Raw genomic sequence first — 20664 nt, forward strand, 5'->3', positions numbered from 1 at the left:
TGTAATGTGAGGTTGTAATATTGGCAAGCCTATAGCATATTCACTTATGTTTGAGTTGAAGTAACCATTGTCAAGTCAGACATATGCCGGAAGCCCTCTCAATGTGTTATGACACAATACCATTATCTTTACTATGCAGCTAATATTCTTTGTAGAATCATTTGTCCCCACAACCCCTCAACACGCATGCAGATAATGTATTAATGTAGATCTGACAAGAGTGCCATACACACTACATCATCTGCATGTTTGTTTATATGTACAATCAGACTGTAATGCACCCAACAACGTCACTTCTGTTTCCAGCCGACATACATTGTGGTCTAAAAAATGTATAAGGTCACATTACATACACCTGGCATGTAAGTTAGAGCAATACCTAACCTTATTAGGTCCTTCACCATATTGCTCACACTTGTAATGTACAAGGATACCACAGGTGAGAGGGATATAAAGGAGAACGTATTGTTGTCATTTCTAACTATTGCAGTTGCCTGCCAGTCATGTTGAGATTCATGCAGTAGTCGTGTGTGAGTCGAAGCCTCGACCAAGCATATGACTACTTCATGATCAAACATAATAAATTAATAATGACACATGATGTGCTGCATGCATGGACATAGTCTCCGGTTACCTGGAAATAATATGTAAACACATTCACCATAAGTGGCAGGCAACTGCTATGTGTGCAAATGATTCAAAGATGGCAGCCTCCATATCACTATCCAAGTATCAAAGATCATCAGCACAACAATCTCCAATGCACATACTTTCTATTGTGGCAGTTTCCACACGATACACCAACAATTGTTTTGGGGGACACACGGGTCCCCCTTTATCAAGGCATGTGCTTACGTTCACCACATGCTTTGATAAAGGTGACCCCTGTGTGCCCCCCGAAACAATTGTTGGTGTATCGTGTGGAAAATGCCACAATAGAAAGTATGTGCATTGGAGATTGTTGTGCTGATGATCTTTGATACTTGGATTGAATTGATGTGTCATTGGCCAGGTCACTTCGTCAAGCACCCATACATGAAGAGATGGTGTGGCGACTTCTTTTGTGAACTGTCCATATCACTATCATCTGGAGTTGTGTTGACATGCTATATGTAATAAAAGCACTGTGCACAAATAAGAAGTGTTTAATGTACTGACTGGGCAGTGGATTGTCTTAGTTATTGTACTGTAAACTCACATAACTATAGTGATATATGTTTGAATGTACTACAATCAAACATGTACATGTTGGTTTTTCCTGAGAGAACTACAGTATCGAATAATAATGAAATAAAGGAGCATCTGCTAATGAAACCAAAATGTCTACACAATCACAAATGTGACAACATCGCTTTATGTTGGATATCAAGCCAACGCAACAACCTAAGTTTAGGTTTTTTATGTGCAAACATCACAATACTGATATGTATGTTTTTCACCACAGTGCCAAAAGTGTAAACATAACGTAGCATATTCTCGGACCACTGTCATGGTAAGCATCTTTCTGCTACCTAACATAAACACACCCAAATAAGAAGTGAATATGTTTCAGTGACATATTAGGCATCAATGCTTTTCAGAAGTATGCTGCTGTCCCTACCAGTAGGTTGTAGAAATTGACCCTAAACGACATGTTTTGCCCTTGCGCATATCCTTATGGGGGATGGTGTGTGTGTAATGTGGTTATGTTAAAGCACATACTACTTGCCAGTTGCTCTGGGCAACGATGATAAATTTTTCTAAACAGGTCGGTGATGCGCCTGTAACTTTATCTATATCCTTGTCATGGACGCTGTGTTTACAAATACCCCAATCCTTGTTATTAAAGCCTTATGCAGATATGAAGTAGTGGAAAACCTCAAGAATCTCATATTTAGACATCCTACTGAAAATGACAGTAAGCTTCAATAACTGCCATTATTTTAAAATGCCAGTCCGAAACATGTACACTTCTTAGCTGTATGTGTTTACATGTATTCTATTTGTTGTGTTTGTTTTTTATAGTGGCCCTTGAAGTCAAGTAATAACAACAACATTATTGACCTCATAATGTCTTTGGTTAGGTGTTTGTGCACAAGTCATGTACAGTACATGTAGCCTCGTGGATACATATGGCAGGATGAGGAAGGATGTTGTATGTAGTGACATCCTTGATTGCGCCACATCCTTAGAACATGCTAATGTATAATTGCATGTCAGCATTTGCACCATGTCGAAGGGCTTGGAATGTTTACTGTAATGCCGTAACGTTGCGTGAGAATATTCCATCACAATGTACATATTTATCATATCAAATATGTAAGTTTGTGCTGGAGTACTCCGACCTATAAACATTGTTAGCTTTATGGAAGCTGCTTCCAAAAAAACAAATCTCATATAATGTGGCCTTCTAATACGGCTATGAAAAACACCTTCTTACTCTCTCTCTCTCTCTCTCCATACATCTCTCTCTCTCTCTCTGTCTCTCTCTCTCTCTCTCTCCATACATCTCTCTCTCTCTCTCTGTCTCTCTCTCTCTCTCCATACATCTCTCTCTCTGTCTCTCTCTCTCTCTCTCTTTCTCTCTCCATACATCTCTCTCTCTCTCTCTGTCTCTCTCTCTCTCTCTCTCTCTCTCCATACATCTCTCTCTCTCTCTCTGTCTCTCTCTCTCTCTCTCTCTCTCCATACATCTCTCTCTCTCTCTCTGTCTCTCTCTCTCTCTCTCTCTCTCCATACATCTCTCTCTCTCTCTCTGTCCTCTCTCTCTCTCTCTCTCTCTCTCTCTCTCTCTCTCTCTCCATACATCTCTCTCTCTCTCTCTCTGTCTCTCTCTGTCTCTCCATACATCTCTCTCTCTCTCTCTCTGTCTCTCTCTCTCTCTCTCTCTCTCTCTCCATACATCTCTCTCTCTCTCTCTGTCTCTCTCTCTCTCGAGAGAGAGAGAGAGCGAGAGAGAGAGAGAGAGAGAGAGAGAGAGAGAGCGAGAGAGAGAGAGAGAGAGAGAGAGAGAGAGAGAGAGAGAGAGACAAAGATAGAGACGTGTATACTGAAAGAGAGAGAGAGAGAGAGAGACACGCAACTATCAAATAGCTTGGATTGCTACATTACATAACATCACTTACACAGCACTATTGCACCTATCAATAATTATACTTACACCCTGTCCACCAAACACATCATGTATATCAAATGATTGTGTGCCATTTATACCTGTGTTTGTGTTGTTGGTAACCTACAAACACATGGTACCCAAGAGGGAAAGACAAGAGAAATCTGTCCAATATGTTGCCAGACATATATTGTGCATTTTACAGTATAGCACTTGGATTACAGGACATTATTTTTTTGAAAAACATAAGTAATGTCATCCTTCAAGCATAAAGAACATTTACCAAAAAAAAAACACAAAACGAGGCCTGGCAGTCTTTGAGGCTGAGGATAACCAGTAGACACAGTCAGCTGGTATTATTTGACATAAAATGTATATGTCTGACACCATATCCCTCCCTCTTTTGTTGTCCTTCAAGTTCGGAAGGCGAAAGCATTCAACTACAAACATCTGCCATAACAGACAACAAAACAAAACCATAACCTTCATAATTAGATTCTAACCATAAACATAGGAACATTGTGATGTTACCATCATCACAAGTATAGCATGAACATTGTTCACATTTTACTGAAAAGCGGAAGAGGCAGCAGACAAAGTCTGCAAGCTAGATCCCACTGCCTCCGAAGTGCTGTGACTAGTGTGTGCCACATCATCAAATAGGGGCTGGGAGTGGCCATGGACATCCTCTAGATCCGCAACATATGATGTGTTCTGTGTGCTTTTGACAAACCTATACGATGTGGAGGTTGAGGACAAAGATGGCATTGAAAAGGAAGGCATATTTTGCAAGGAGGTGGTGTTGTTTGTTGTGCTGTTGTTGTATGTCTGCTTGTTGGAATGATTATATGGCAATGAGTATTGTGGCAGCAAAGTTGGAGTTTGTTGAGGCAAGTACTGGTGTTTACCCAAAGAATGTGACAATGTAGAAGATGAGTGAGTAGAAGTAGAACTGAGAGTAGTAAAGGGCATGTGGCTGGGGCCTTTATCATTATTGTTGCGAGCTTGTGAATTGGATGATGCATGCATTGGTAATGAGGCACTATTGAAGGGTTTTGCGTGAGTTGCCACAATACTCAATGGTGTGTCAAAAAAACCATCACAAGCACCCTGGTCACTGTGTGTATCTTTTTGAGCAGACAAAATCACATTCATTATCTCAACTTTCAATTTTGTCATTTTCTCAGCTGGCACAAGTTTGATGTCAGGAGCAAGGGATTTTAGAAAATCCAAAATTGGATCATCTTTATCTGCATCATTATTAGTCTCTATTAGGTCTGAACGCATAGTACTAAGGGCATCCAGAATTTCAGTATCTTCCTCAACCAATTTACGACGTCGTGGGCGACCAACTTTACCAATTGGCTTTGATGTGTGGGCCCCAGAGGACGACTGTTTCCCATTGATCACCAATTCAACATCACTGTCTGCCCTGTGTGTGTTTGTGTCACCTGCACACTCTGTTGAGTCATTGGCTGAAGCAAGGTGTGGTTCTTCGTCATCATCATCATCTTCTACATTGCCAGAAGTACTACAATAAAGGATAAGATCAAAATATTTATCTAGAATCTCAGATATCTGGCTACCAGGGATACACCCTAATGCGGTCTGTGGAAGAGGAATCAGGGAGAATAATGAAGAATGTGAATGAGCATGAAGAATGAGAATGAGAATGAAGAATGAAGAATGAGAATGAGAATGAGCATGAAGAATGAGAATGGAGAATGAGAATGAAGAATGAGAATGAAGAATGAAGAATGAAGAATGAGAATGAAGAATGAGAATGAGAATGAGCATGAAGAATGAGAATGAAGAATGAGAATGAGAATGAAGAATGAGAATGAGAATGAAGAATGAGAATGAGCATGAAGAATGAGAATGAAGAATGAGAATGAGAATGAAGAATGAGAATGAGAATGAAGAATGAGAATGAGAATGAAGAATAAAGAATGAGAATGAGAATGAGCATGAAGAATGAGAATGAGAATGAAGAATGAGAATGAGAATGAAGAATGAAGAATGAGAATGAAGAATGAGAATGAGAATGAGCATGAAGAATGAGAATGAAGAATGAGAATGAAGAATGAGAATGAGAATGAAGAATGAAGAATGAGAATGAGAATGAGCATGAAGAATGAGAATGAGAATGAAGAATGAAGAATGAGAATGAGAATGAGCATGAAGAATGAGAATGAAGAATGAGAATGAGAATGAAGAATGGAAAAATATTAATGAAAAATTTAAAGTGGGAATTCCAATCGTTAATGACATTGATGGCATATAAATATTACAAAATGATTGATTAGGATCATAACCATGCACATGTTAGCCACTGTGGAAGAATCCATACAATCATACCAGAACCACAAAAAAAAAAATAAAACATTATGTTTTGCCTAATGAAAATTACATGCGCTCACAACATTATACTGGACATAATATCACCACAGGAGTTTTAGATACTTACACTCTTTTCTCTAGCGATGGAACAAGAAACATGAGTGACTGGTACATAGGGTGGAATCGATATTTCTTCAAACCTTGGCCACTTCTCTCCTCTTTGCTTTTATCATGATCTTTCTTGAAACGATCGCGCAGACTTTTCCATTTGACTTTTAACATTTTCACTACATGAACAGGAAAAAACACAAAACCAAACAAAAAAGTCAAAATTACACAAAAGGAAACAAGACCCCCCCCCCCCTACACACACACACACACACACACTACACACACACACATACATACATACACACACACACACACCAAGTACAGCCAGAGATATGACAGTAAAAAAACACTTACATATGCGTGCTTTCCTCCGCGTATCAAATGTTTCATACTTCTCATAAAAGAACGTCGCCACACTTTCCCATGCTCGGTTCTTCTTGTAAACATTATGGTAATCATCTAATGCGACATCCCAAAGTTCTGGCCGCCGCTCCACCTGGTCAATGAGAGCAACAGGATCAATCTCCTCAGCCATGTTGTGCAGTGTCCCAACAAACTCCAACTGCGCACTTCCTGTAACACCTCAAGGCATTATGGGCCACTTCCAGTCCTCCAAGACACTCCCCAAACGCTTGACAAACGATAGCGTAGCATTGCCAAGCGTTCATAGGCGATTGCATCCCCTCCAGCCAAGTGTTTGTACGCAGTAGCTGCTCCCAGACGCGACATGCGGCGGTTTACAAACGCACGATCACCGCACACCTCATCTACCGCATACAAACGCTTACTGTTCAGGAAAAATTAACACCCCCATTCGCTCCTATTATTAGGGAGGCAGATAGGCGTTCAGAACGCTTACAGACGCCTGCAATAAACGTTCGTGTGAAAGAGGCCTTAAAAACTCAAAACGCTCAGAAAAACTCCTCTGGAGTGCCCCAGGCCGTAGGCAGCAATTACAAAGGATACCAGCTGATATTTTAAGAGCAAAGGGCTTGGCTCGCTTGTGTTGGGTACTTCAGAATAGATTAAAAATAAATAAATGTAAAATTATATATATATATATATATATATATATATATATATATATATATATATATGTATATATGTATATATATATATATATATATATATATATATATATATATATATATATATATATATATATATATATATATATGCCTTTATAGGGAACCTAAACGGAGAAGGATGTGGATTTTTCCTTTTACAATAATATAAGTTGCCTGACTCTCCTGCTGATCCTGTGTCTCTAATACTTTTAGCCACAGCCCCTGAACAAGCATGCAGATCAGGTGCTCTGACTCAAGTCAGACTGGATTAGCTGCATGCTTGCTACAGGTGTGTGGTTCAGCCACCACTGCAGCCAAATAGATCAGCAGGACTGCCAGGCAACTGGTATTGTTTAAAAGGAAACATTCATATCCCTCTCAGTTTAGTTTGCTTTTAAGGGAACAATATCTATAAAGGGCACAATATCTAACATCAATAAGGTATTCATAATTTGGTTCACATATTTACTTCGGTGTGTCTACTATTTAATAGACTCCCCTTTAAAGTCCTTCTGCTATAAAAAAAAATTTCTCTCAGTCACCCTAGCTTTCACAATACTAATGCTTTACCAATATATACTCCTATTATATCTTTATATGTGTGTCCATTTTTTTTTTTACTTATGTGGATTAATAATGCCGTAGTTCTACCTGCTTTGCAGAACAATCCCTGCTCCCTCAGGAAGAACATGACGTTACATAAGTCTTAACAGGCAGCCACCTAGTGTAGTATTGCTCATTGTTAGAAAGAGAGAAAGTGTAAGTGCGTGCGTACGTGCATTCATGCGTGCTTGTGTGTGTGCTTGTGTGTGTGTTGTGTTGGGGTGTGTGTGTTTGTTGGGGTGTGTGTGTGTTGGTGTGTGTGTGTGTGTGTGTGTGTGTGTGTAGTGTGTGTGTAGTGTGTGTTGGTGTGTGTGTGTGTGTGTAGTGTGTGTGTGTGTGTGTGTAGTGTGTGTGTGTGTGTGTGTGTTGGTGTGTGTGTGTAGTGTGTGTTGGTGTGTGTGTGTGTGTGTGTGTGTATATAAATACATTTCATTAACCATATGCATGTCCCAAATGTGAGTAACAGCTGATAAGCAGCGCACAGTGAATGCACAATTCCTTGACCTGATTGTATTAGGCTCCAGTCCAAGACAGTGTACATTCCAAAGCACAAACTGACTATTCCCAGCAGAGAGTAAGAGCCTGAGGAGAAGATGGCAATATGCACATTGTGTATGCACAGTTATCCTTTAAGATGACCATAAACATGAGCATAGTTGCTTGTGCATACATGTCCCAACAGTCCAGCAACTGTGTTAGCTGGTGGTGTTTTCCAAATAAGGCTTTTGAGCTAGAAGGTATGCAATGTTCCGCTTGTCTCCAAGGTAACAAATGTTCACTAGAAAGACATTCCAAACATGGTGCCACTTGTGAGTCTCTGTTGCACAAGTTTCATCCATTTAAAAGCACAACAGTTTGATGTGTAGCCACTAGCCAAGAAGCTATGGGCCCCTATGTGAGTTTTACGTGCCCCCCCCAGCACTCTACACATAACAACTGATAGCGCGCACCAAAACCTGTTAAGGACAACCACAGTGTCAGAGGTGCAAGAAGTAAATGGGAAACAGCTTGTTAATCATTATTATCATTCAAAGTCATTCTACAAGTGATCATTACAAGCACAGAACCAATAAAGAGCAAATACTGCAGTTGAGGGAGGCCCCTATGGGGCCCCTCTGGCCCATGGGCCCCAGTGCCGTCGAGACCTCTGCATCCCCTACTGCTATGCCACTGTGCATGTGTTTACCAAGGAGTAGACAAAAGAGGCAATTAACACATTTCAAATCAGCCACAGGCTTGGTGCATATTCTGTTTGGAATATAAACTCTGCCAGAATACACTGTGTGCTATCCCATGAATTTGGTAGCCAATCAGTGGTGGCGCACTGGCGCTACACTGGGGCACTGCCCCCCCCCCCCCACTCCACCCTGGCAATCACTGTGCCCCTCTTTTACACTGTTAACGGTATCCAGTCTCCACCAGTGTACACTGAACAGGATAGGGTTTGTAAAAAAACTCTCCATGTCAGCCTGAGTCTGTGTAGACATTCATGAAACCAAGGGTTTTATCTATTTGTCGCAAATACCCCACAATTCTTGCAAGATCTCTTGTAATTAATGTATCTGGATGACAATTCTGTTTGCAAAAAAAAAAGTACACATTTTTAATTTAAGCAATATTTTAAATTAGCAAGGAAAATTGTGTTATGCGGATTCAAAACTTCCTGTCTGTAAAATACAAGCTCTAGCCTCCAGCATTTTCTAAAATAAGGAATTACACATACAGTGTTTCTCTTCCTCCTGCCTCTTCCCCCCTCCCCTTGCTTGAAGAGTCGTGAGACTCAGGCTGGGGGCTGTAATGATTTGTCTGTGTTCTGTCCACACAGGAGCAACTTGCTATCAAGTAAGGACTAAAGCATGCCAGCCAATTAGCCAAGTACATCTGTATGTAACTTTGCTTCCATAATAACACCATCATATGGACAAAAGCTTCGAGTTCCATTTGTGATGTTTGCATTTGGTACCCATCATTGCTGAACTAGTTGGCCTTAATTTCATCACCTGAGTTAGACAAAAAAATGCTGAATATGGAAGAAAAGGCTGCAAATGGAGGTTGCAAATAAGGAGAAACACATGGAAATAAGGAGCTGGTGCCCAAGGGACCAGTGTAGAACTGAAGGAGGCTGCTGTATGAATGTTAGACATGGAAGAGGGGGCTACACAAGGAATAGAAGGGGGATGCTGCACATGGAATGGAAGCTGCAAGAAAGGTGGCCTAGGGGGTGGAAAAAGTTTAAACCCAGCCTTGCAGCGGCTTCCCGAAGAGAGGAGAGCAGTGCAGAGAATCTGTACAGAAGACTTCAAATGTCTCACTTCTGCATCTAAAGTCAACTCTGTGGTCACTGCGCTGCTCTCCTCTTCTTGCCCTCTGTTCACGTTGCTGCTAATCTGAGGTGAGTGTGTCTGTGATAAAGTGATGGCCATACCAGTCACCGGGTGACCTTGGCAGTATGGGAGGCCCCTGCTTCGGATGAGGCCCCAAGCATCCACTTGGTTCACCTGGGCCAAACAACAACACTAAACACAATCATTTTGTCACATCCATTCTCACCTGGGACCTCAAAATATGCTTCTAATGTATCCTTCTTCAACAAGCCACCCTTCCCCAGCTTCAAATACAGAAAGGTTTGTTAGTGAACTCACAGCAGGCATAAGGCAGGAACACCTATGTGTCCTTATATACATTACTGATGTGGTGATACACAGGGCTGGCATTGTCACTGACAGGGGCAACTCTAGCCATTTTGTCACTTCTGGCTAAAATAATCGTAATGTGGCAATCATTCACCAGAAAGTAATCATAATGCAGCAATGTTTCACCAGAAAATAATCGCAATGTGGGCAGCGTTTCACTACAAAATAATTGTAATGCACCAATGTTTCACCAGAAAATAATCATAACGTGTCAATCTTTCACCAGGAAATAATCAGCAATGTTTCACTATAAAATAATCGTAATGCAGCAATGGTTCACCGTAAAATAATCGTAATGCAGCAATGGTTCACCATAAAATAATCGTAATGCAGCAATGTTTCACCAGAAAAGAATGGTAACGCAGCAATGTTTCACCATAAAATAATCGTAATGCAGCAATGTTTCATCAGAAAATAATCGCAATGTGGGCACTTCAAAATAATCATAATGCAGCAATGTTTCACCAGAAAATAATCATAATGTGTCAATCTTTCCCCAGAAAATAATCGTAATGCAGCAATGGTTTACCATAAAATAATCATAATGCGGCAATATTTCACTAGAAAATAATCATAATGCAGCAATGTTTCACCAGAAAAGAATGGTAGCGCAGCTATGTTTCCCCAGAAAATAATCGTAATGCAGCAATGTTTCACCAGAAAATAATAATGTGTCAATCTTTCCCCAGAAAATAATCATAATGCAGCAATGGTTCACCATAAAATAATCACAATGTGGCACTATTTCTCTAGAAAATAATCGTAATGCAGCAATGTTTCACCAGAAAAGAATGTTAACACAGCTATGTTTCACCAGAAAATAAATAATCGTAATGCAGCAATGTTTCACTAGAAAATAATGTGCACCTGTAAAAAAAATAAATAAGTACATAGCAAGGAAATGAACAGCGCTACTTAAAAACAGGCAAGTGCCTACCTGCAAAAGAGTGCAAGCCCCACTTATGGAGTCGAATACACACCGAGCATACACATGACCTGTCTACCACTGGAGGAGGATGTTAGTTTCCTGTAACAGCCTGCATGCAACCCATCAAGTACTCGTCCCTCCCACTGCGAAGAAGTCAATCCTCCATGGGAGGGGCCTAACACTAACTAAATCCTAACCTATGCATATGCATAGCCTGGATGCGGCTAATCAAATAAAATCGAAAATTGAAAATTGCGCAAAAGGTGGATTAGCACAACACCAGGCCGCCTCCGAATGGCCTCCAATCAGAGGTGCGCTGAGCCCCCCCAGAAACTACAAACGCACCTTGAACCCAAACAGAAGCTCTGCATATACACCAAAAGCATGGCTGTTAAGTGGGAGAAGCTGACCAAAAACGAAATAAATTAGTACATAGCAAGGAAATGAACAGCGCTACTTAAAAACAGGCACGGCATTGAAAGACATATAAATTCACAATCATTACAGAAGTGTGAAACACTGTGATAGTTATGACGTAGGTGGTAGTTAATTGTAAGTCTAAGCCAGAAAGTTATACATGTGAGTATAAATATACAGCTATACAAAGGTACAAGTGCATACATGTATACATAAAGACACAGAAAAGGAAAGTAAAAAAAAGAAAATAAAAGAAACAGTTGTAGCACTGGGGAAATTGTATGCTAAGTATAAAAAGGGTTGAAGCATATGTATCACAGGAGAATATTGGCGATAGTGTCATGGTAGGAGAAGTCAAGGTCAATGAGTGGATGGCATGAAGTTGCTAGGTTGGAAGTGTAATAATATGACCCTCTTGCATTGATATTTCCATAGTGGAATTAGGCCTCCAGAACCGTTGGGAAGCTAAGATTCCCTCTGAAGTCTACCCATGGCTCCCAAATGTTGACGAATTGGTCCATTGTATCTTTAACTAGAGCATTTAGACGTTCACACACCATTATATGATCAATTCTTCGTTCCAGTGTAGTCAAGGAAAGGGCAGGCTGTAGCCATTGGGAGGCTATATAGGTTTTGGCAGCCACTAAGATAAATTGTAGGAGTCTATGCTGCGAGTTTGTGAATCTAGGGGGTTTAAGGCCCAACAAGCAAATTTTAGGGTCTTTTGGAACGTGGGGGGAGAATAGGTTAGATATCTTCCTAATTAACTTCGACCAGAACAATGCAACTTTTGGGCATGTCCACCAGATGTGGAAGGTGGTCCCATTGACGGTACAACCGCGGAAACAGTGGGCAGATTGGGTTGGGTCGATTTTGTGAAGGCGAACAGGGACCAAGTATGATCTGTGTAGGAGTCTAAGCGAGGACTCCAGATTAGAGGTCTGTAGGCTACCTCTAGAAAGGGTATCTAGGCATTGTGACCATTGTTCTTTAGTTAATGCTAGGCCAAGGTCCTTTTCCCAATCTAAAATATAGGGAAATTTGTAGTCAGGAGGGGGTTGGTTGAAAGTACAATACAAGAAGGATAAGATCCCTTTGCGCAGTGGGCTATTAAGACTAATGCTCTCAAAAGAGGATTGCTGTGCCCCCTGATCAGGTGGTATTAAGGGGCTGAGGTAATGGAGAATTTGAGAAGCCCTAAAGTACTCTAAGGGTGGAATATTTTTATCCGCGATTAGCTGATTAAGAGTGTAAAGCTTGCCTTTCATTAAGAAATCTCTGAGAGATGTCAGTCCTTGGGACTGCCACCAATGGAAGGCTCGCGAGTCCTGGCCTGGGAGGAAATCCGGGTTTTTGAGGAGCTCGAATCGTGGAGACGGTTGGGATTGTAATTTCAGTTTAAAGCGGCATCTGCGCCAGATGGTCAATGTATGGGCTGTTATAGGGGAGTTTTTGGCTACAGCAGTTGGGATAGGTGTTTTAGCCCATAGGGCTCCTTTCCATGAAATTGGGGATAGGAGGGCATTCTCTAGGGAGACCCAGATGGGAGTATGGGGACCAGCATAGATTAATGGCAGTGAGGCTAGTTGGGAGGCGTTAAAGTACCGTTTTAAGTGAGGGACTGAAAGACCCCCATCCTTCCTATGCCAGTGCATAATTTTTCTCGAGATACGGGGACGTTTGTCTCGCCAAATGAATTTAAATAGAGCTGTCTGTAATTTCTGTAGGTCTGAAGTTGGTACTTGAATAGGCAGTACCCTGAAAAGTATGTAAGTTTTGGTAGCCACGTCATTTTTATAGCCGTGACTCTTCCAAGCCAGGAAAGATGGGGGAAGTTCCATAGCGATAGGAGGGTCAGTAGTTTTTGCACCAGGGGTCTATAGTTCCATTTATACGCTTGAGAAACATCATTGCATAACTTAACACCTAAGTATTGGATATAATAAGGCGGATATTGAAAGCGAAACACTGAGGCCATCATTCTACCCATATCTTTAGAATAGTTACAGAACATAATTTCAGACTTGTCAACGTTAAGGTGTAGGCCTGAAATCAGGCCAAAAGAGCGGAAAGTCTTCAGGAGATTGGGAATCGAAACCACAGGGTTGGTGAGGGTAAGAAGGACATCGTCCGCAAATAAACTTAGCTTTGCTGTGTGAGGGGGAATAGTGTACCCCGAGATATCAGGGTGTGATCTGATGTGTTCTGCAAGTGGCTCCATAACCAGAGCAAAAATGGCAGGGGACAGGGGGCAGCCTTGCCTCGTGCCTCGGAAAATATTAATAGGTTGGTACGAAGTGCCAGGTAGTTTCAGTGTAGCTTGAGGAAAGGAGTATAGTAGTGTAAGCCACTGCAAAAAGTTTCCTTGTATTCCCAATTTCCTGAAGACCCCAAACATATACGGCCATGTAACGGTATCAAAGGCCTTCTCAAGGTCTAGGGCCAATAGGACCAGTGGCGTTTTGGTTCTCTGAGCATGCGCAATGATGTTAAAGTTCCTCAAGTTATCGGAAGCCTGCCTATGCGGGATAAAACCCACCTGGTCCCTGGAGACTAAACGAGGTAAAAGTTTGTTGAGACGAGCTGCAAGTATGGAAGTCAGAATTTTATAATCTAAATTTTGAAGGGAGATGGGGCGATAATGTTTTGGGTTGAGAGGGTCCTTATGGGGTTTAGGGATGATAGTGATAGTGGATGCCAAGAATTCAGGGGGGATATGGCTCAGTTTTCGTAGTGAGTTTAGAGTTTTAGTTAGTGGGATGATGAGGTGTGGGAGGCATTTTTTGTAGTACAGTGCTGAGAGACCGTCTGGGCCTGGGGCTTTATGTAGTTTTAGTTTTTGGATTGTTTTAGTTACTTCTAGTTCAGAGAAGGGATCATTTAAGGAAACTAAAGTTTCAGGAGCAACCATGGGAAGGTGTACTTGGTCTAGGAACTCATTAATTTTGGTAGGGTCTTGCTGTGAGGGACAGTTATAGAGTTGGGAATAATATGAGTGAAAAATTTCATGGATTTTGGCCGGATCAGCTGTGACATTACCCTCAGGGGTACGTATTTTGTAGATATGGTTGATTTTTTCTTGTTGGCGAAGTTTGTTTGCTAGAAGGGTATCTGCTTTGTTAGCGTAACGGTAAAATTTAGCTTTGGTCCATCTCATAGCCTTTTCAACCTTTCTAGATAATACTAGGTCCAGTTCTAATTGTGTGTCTTTTATTAGCTTATATAAAAATCTAGAGGGATCTGTTTGGTTAAGCAGGGTCAGTCTTCAAAGTTTATATGAAAAAATAGATAAAAAATTATCAGAGCGTTGTTTTTTAAGGCGAGAAGATATCTGGATTAGTCTGCCCCTTTATGAAGGCTTTGTGAGCTAGCCAGTTATTCATGGGGGAAGTGTCTTCAGGGACATTTTGATCGAAATATTGGGAAAGGGCATCAAGTGTTTCACTGCGTGTGGTAGGGTCTATAAGAAGTGATTCGTTTAGTCTCCAAGGAGTTCTACGGGTGGCCGGAATTCGAGTATCCATACATATTAGAACAGCGTCGTGGTCGGACAACGGGGTAGGAATATGTCGTACATAAAGAAGCTGAGGGACCATAGAGGTTAGGAGTAGCATACGTGTTATGTGCTACTGAGTGATGAGTGTTAATTCCAACAGAGAAAGAACATGTGTGCATCAACCAAGTGAACCTGACAAATCTGGCTTTGCAAATTTGGCCTATTGGCTAATCACGAGACATTGCTCATGCAAATAAGCATTTGCTTTCGCATGCCTAAATATGCAGGATCAAAAACCAAAAACCGCAAAACAATCGCCCTGCGGGAATTAGTTCATGCTATACAGCACTATCCAGGGGCGCCACGAGGAGGCTTCCCATTGCCCCCATACAACCGGGGGGCCGCGGGGGTCCCAGGCACTCTCACCGCCTGGAACCCACACAGCGGCACCCCGGAGGTGAGTAATGAGTGTACCCACGTTTATTGCCATGATATTCCCTCCAGGCATCAACCAAAAAGTTATCCTCTAAGAGAGTTTGAAGAGTGGCCCGTTGATGCTTGGTTAGTTTGTCAGGGGATGGTTTAGATTTTTCTAGGGCCTCATTCAGTGTGAAGTTGAAATCGCCACACCAGTATAACATTGTGTTAGGTGCATGAGATATGAGTGGGGCAATTTCAAGGATTGTAGAAAATGCCTGTTCTGGGGGTGCATAGCAATTAATGATTTGAATATTTTGGGAATACAATGTCCCAGAAAGAATAAGGTATCTGCCCGCCGGATCACACACCACTCCACCCAAATCAATTGGCAATGAGTTTTTAAGCAAAATTGCTACTCCACGATGCTTCTTACCAGAGTTAGCCATATCAAATTTTCTGTAGCTACTGTGCAGGTAGTTAGGATGAGATGTCTCTGAAAAGTGTGTTTCCTGCAAACATATTATATCAGGGGTAAGGCGTTGGATGTCAGCGAATAATTTTCTACGTTTTTGTGGAGAGTTAAGACCCCTAGCGTTCAAAGAAAGCAACTTAAATGAAATAGACATATATTAACCTAGACTTATGCTTGCATAGCATCCTGAGTATATAACCCCAAATTCTCCTGGATAAAGCCCCAAAACAGTAATAAAATTTAAACAAAAAACAATAACAATCAGCAGCAACAGTCAGTAAGGTGGTTAAGCCACCTATATTACTCGGATACCGAGGGATGGGGGGGACCCATATTATTGGGTACGACCTCATTCCTCAATAGCGGGGTACAACATAGGATCCCCGACCGAGAAGGGCATATAGCGTACATTATAACCTGTAAGGTAAAAATGGGGGTAATCTGCTAGCCATAATATGTGTTAACTAAATAAGGCACATTATGAAAGATTGAAGCTGCTCCTGCAAGCACTGTTGGTATCTCGTGGTGGCGTAAAGGCCTGCCGCTTGAGGTAGAGAATGCGGTTGTTCTGTGCAGTTTATAGCCAAGGTTGATCCTGATAGAGGATATGATAGGAAAGATACAAAAGTCCTGGATTTTAATGGCAGCTTCTCATGAGGAGAAATAGGCTGAAGCAGCTCGAGCAGGAGAGATGGTAGCAAGATAGTCACTAAAGTTCGTCAGGGCAGGAGCTCCAGGCAAAAGTTCAGGCATGGACGGTTCACTGGAGCCAAAATGGCGTCTATAGTGCCATCTTTAAGTTCGTTTAAACAGTGAAGTAAGGGCCAAAAAGGAAGTAAGAAGACTCCAAATGTTTGGGAAAGGAGGATATTGGGATCATATCAACATTGTTCAATATACTTAGCTGTCTGAGGGTGTTGGAGAGGCGTTCTGGTCCCGCTGTCTTCTCACTCCAGTCCTCCATATCCTTTCAGGCCGCTGAGGGGGAGGAAGAGGGGCTAAAGTCGGAAAGGCAGGTGCGGATGAGGTGGGAAGCTGTTCCAGGCGTATATCGGCCTCCTCCAAGATCTTTTTGCCCTCAGCGGCAGTTCGGATGACATGCAAAGCTTCTCCTATTTGGAAAGCAAGTTGGCAGGGAAACCCCCAGCGATAGCGTATCTTCTCCCTGATCAAGGTGAGGGTTACCTGTCTCATAGAGCGTCTTTTCTGGAGGGTCAGCGGAGAGAGATCGGAGTATAGTTGAACCGATTGCGGGACCCCTGGCAATGTGGAGAGGCTGCGAGCTGCCGCCATGAGCTGGTCCTTCACTTCGCCGTAGTGGAGTTTAAGTACGACATCACGGGGTAGATTGGAGTTTCGCGGTCGGCCCAGTGCTCTATGTATTCTATCCATGCGGAACATGGAGCGGTCTAGCTGGGGAAGCAAGGCCGCAAAAGGTTAGTTGCTACTTCTCTGATCTCCGTTATCGTTTCGGGAAGGCCCCGGATGCGCAGGTTGGAGCGGCGGGCTCTGTTCTCGAAATCTTCGAGCTTGTTTTCCAGTTGGGTTATCCTTTCCTCCTGGGAGTCCAGCCTTTGTTTGTCATCGGCTAGTGCGTCCGCTATTTCATCATCTCTTTCTAGGTCATTTACCCTTTCGCCAATATCCCCAATTTGGGCGGTAATGTCGCCAGTGGCGGCGCTACACTGGGGCTTACCCAGGCTTAAGCCCCAGCTGACAAGCTGTCAGCCCCTGCAAAAGCCCCCCCTCCGCAGGGCTGCCGAGCAGCAGGAGGGGTGGAAGCGGAGAGAAGAGGAAGCCGTGTGGACAGCGGCGACGAAGGGGGCCGTGTCCCCCCCTTCCCTCACCTTGGTGCTCCCACTCTCTGCCTCACTCCCCCCTCAGATAGCAGCGGCTGGCTGGTCATAAGACTCACTCTCTTCCCAGCGCGGCTGATCTGTGCGCCGCTCTGGTCTAGTCTAGTCTAGTCTAGTCTAGACCAGAGTAGCGGCACACAGATCGATCTCTCTCTCCCGCGCTGGGAAGAGAGGAAGTCTTCTGACCAGCCAGCCGCAGATATCTGAGGGGGGAGCGAGGCAGAGAGTGGTAGCCCCAAGGTGAGGGAAGGGGGAGACGGCCCCCTTCTCCGCCGCTGTCCACACGGCTTCCTCTTCTCTCCGCTTCCACCCCTCCTGGCCTGGGGACACCTATGGTAAGTCCTACCTACATATACTGGGGACAACTATACACCTGGCTACATATACTGGGCACATATACCCCTGGCTACATATACTGGGCACATATACCTCTGGCTACATATACTGGGCACATATACCTCTGGCTACATATACTGGCACACATACCTCTGGCTACATATACTGGGCACACATACCTCTGGCTACATATACTGGGCACACATACCTCTGGCTACATATACTGGGCACACATACCTCTGGCTACATATACTGGGCACACATACCCCTGGCTACATATACTGGGCACACATACCCCTGGCTACATATACTGGGCACACATACCCCTGACTACATATACTGGGCACATATACCCCTGGCTACATATACTGGGCACATATACCCCTGGCTACATATACTGGGCACACATATCCCTGGCTACATATACTGGGCACACATACCCCTTGCTACATATACTGGGCACACATACCCCTGGCTACATATACTGGGGACATATATATCATTACACGCATTTACTGGTGAAAGGCTGTCATTATGTGCATTAACTGGTGAAACACTGTCTCTTATTACATGCATTTTGTGGTGAAACGCTGTCTCTCATTACGTGCATTTACTGGTGAAAGGATGTTTCTTATGTGCATTTAGTGGTGAAAGGCTGTCTCATTACGTGCATTTACTGGTTAAAGGCTGTCTCTTATGTGCATTTAGTGGTGAAACCCTGTCTCTCATTACATGCATTTACTGGTGAAAGGCTGTCTCATTACATGCCTTTACTGGGGAAACGCTGTCTGTCATTATGTGCATTATCTGGTGAAACACTGTCTCATTACGTGCATTTACTGGTTAAAGGCTGTCTCTTATGTGCATTTAGTGGTGAAACGCTGTCTCTCATTACGTGCATTTACTGGTGAAAAGCAGTCTCTTATGTGCATGTACTAGGGAAAGGCTATCTCTTATGTGCATTTAGTTGGGAAAAGCTGTCTCATTACGTGCATTTACTGGTGAAAGGCTGTCTCTCAATACATGTATTTACTGGTGAAAGGCTGTCTCTTCTGTGCATTTAGTGGGGAAACGCTGTCTCATGTGCATTTACTGGTGAAAGGCTGGCTCATATGTGCATTTAGTGAGAAAACACAGTCTCTCATTATGTGCATTTACTGGTGAAAGGCTGTCTCTTATGTGCATTTAGTGGGGAAACGCTGTCTCTCATGTGCATTTACTGGTGAAACACTGTCTCTCATTACATGCATTTACTATTGAAAGGCTGTCTCTCATTACATGCATTTACTGGTGAAAGGCTGTCTGTCATTACGTGCATTTACTTCATTTTTTTTATGTAACTACATTAGCTGGTACAACTACATTACAGTTAGCCCCGCCCACATGATGTCATGACCACGCCCTCCCCCCTTGAGCCCCGCCAGCCAGCCATTGTGCCCCTTTCCAGCCCCCCCAAAATTCGGAAGCTGGAGCCGCCACTGAATGTCGCGGACTGCCGAGGCCAGCTCTTGCTTGAAGAAAGCTTTCAGTTCCCGGTATTGATCTGGCTGCGGGCTTAGGTGGGCTGGAGTTAGTGGAGGTTCCGAAAGAGAACTTCCAGGGGAGGAAGGAGCCGAGTCTTGTGTCGCAGCCTCCGCCATCTTGGAATCCAACTTCTCCCGCTGACGTTTCATTAAGGCTTTTATCGTGCCCGGGGCAGCTTCAGGTGAGTTCTTGGCCCCCTTTCGCTTGCCTCCCATGCTTAGTGAGGTGCCGGTATGCTAGAAGAGTGGGCTAGCTGTCCCCAAAATGCTTAAAAAGAGCCCATAAATCTCGGTCGGGCACGGAGCCAGCAGAGTTCACATCCGTCCTCGCTGGCGCCGCGCATGCGCCCCCGGCACTTGCCTGTTTTTAAGTAGCGCTGTTCATTTCCTTGCTATGTACTAATTTATTTCGTTTTTGGTCAGCTGCTCCCACTTAACAGCCATGCTTTTGGTGTATATGCAGAGCTTCTGTTTGGGTTCAAGGTGCGTTTGTAGTTTCTGGGGGGGCTCAGCGCACCTCTGATTGGAGGCCATTCGGAGGCGGCCTGGTGTTGCGCTGTTCCACCTTTTGCGCAATTTTCAATTTTATTTGATTAGCCGCACCCAGGCTATGCATATACATAGGTTAGGATTTAGTTAGTGTTAGGCCCCTCCCATGGAGGATCGACTTCTTCGCAGTGGGAGGGACGAGTACTTGATGGGTTGCATGCAGGCTGTTACAGGAAACTAACATCCTCCTCCAGTGGTAGACAGGTCATGTGTATGCTCGGTGTGTATTCGACTCCACAAGTGGGGCTTGCACTCTTTTGCAGGTAGGCACTTGCCTGTTTTTAAGTAGCGCTGTTCATTTCCTTGCTATGTACTAATTTATTTCATTTTTGGTCAGCTGCTCCCACTTAACAGCCATGCTTTTGGTGTATATGCAGAGCTTCTGTTTGGGTTCAAGGTGCGTTTGTAGTTTCTAGGGGGGCTCAGCGCACCTCTGATTGGAGGCCATTCGGAGGCGGCCTGGTGTTGCGCTGATCCACCTTTTGCGCAAAAAAAAAAAAAAAAAAGCATTTACTCACCTGCAGAAAGACTCCTCTCCCGGCGAAAGTCAACCGCTGCGAAAGTCCCACGCTGACAGGCGGAGAGCAGGGCTACGGGAAGATGGCCCCCACAGCCCTGTACAGAAGACACAAATAGTTTTCAGTGCAGGGCTTCGGACGCCATGGTGAGCTGAGGGCTTCAGGGAATGAACTGGTGCGGCGTCTATTAGACGCTGCAAGCCAGTTCATCACGGGGTCCCACAAACGGGGGGGCAGGGGGGCT

The 20664-nt window shown here is 43.4% G+C and overlaps 1 protein-coding gene and 1 long non-coding RNA gene across 5 annotated transcripts in view; both read right to left on the minus strand.

Moving 5' to 3' along the window:
• Window positions 1-20664, minus strand: part of LOC137524525 (uncharacterized) — a 215744-nt gene that overhangs the window by 110640 nt on the left and 84440 nt on the right. The gene's annotated exons all lie outside the window — the stretch shown is intronic.
• Window positions 3032-6086, minus strand: LOC137525612 (uncharacterized). The gene is made up of 3 exons (XM_068246758.1): window positions 5897-6086; window positions 5559-5718; window positions 3032-4622 (listed from the first exon to the last, which is right to left on the minus strand). Exons 1-3 carry the CDS (start codon window positions 6075-6077, stop codon window positions 3659-3661), a joined length of 1305 nt encoding a protein of 434 aa, XP_068102859.1. The 5' UTR covers window positions 6078-6086; the 3' UTR covers window positions 3032-3658.

The sequence above is a fragment of the Hyperolius riggenbachi genome, chromosome 7 (assembly GCF_040937935.1).
Source record: "Hyperolius riggenbachi isolate aHypRig1 chromosome 7, aHypRig1.pri, whole genome shotgun sequence".
In the NCBI taxonomy this organism is placed as follows: Eukaryota; Metazoa; Chordata; class Amphibia; order Anura; family Hyperoliidae; genus Hyperolius; species Hyperolius riggenbachi.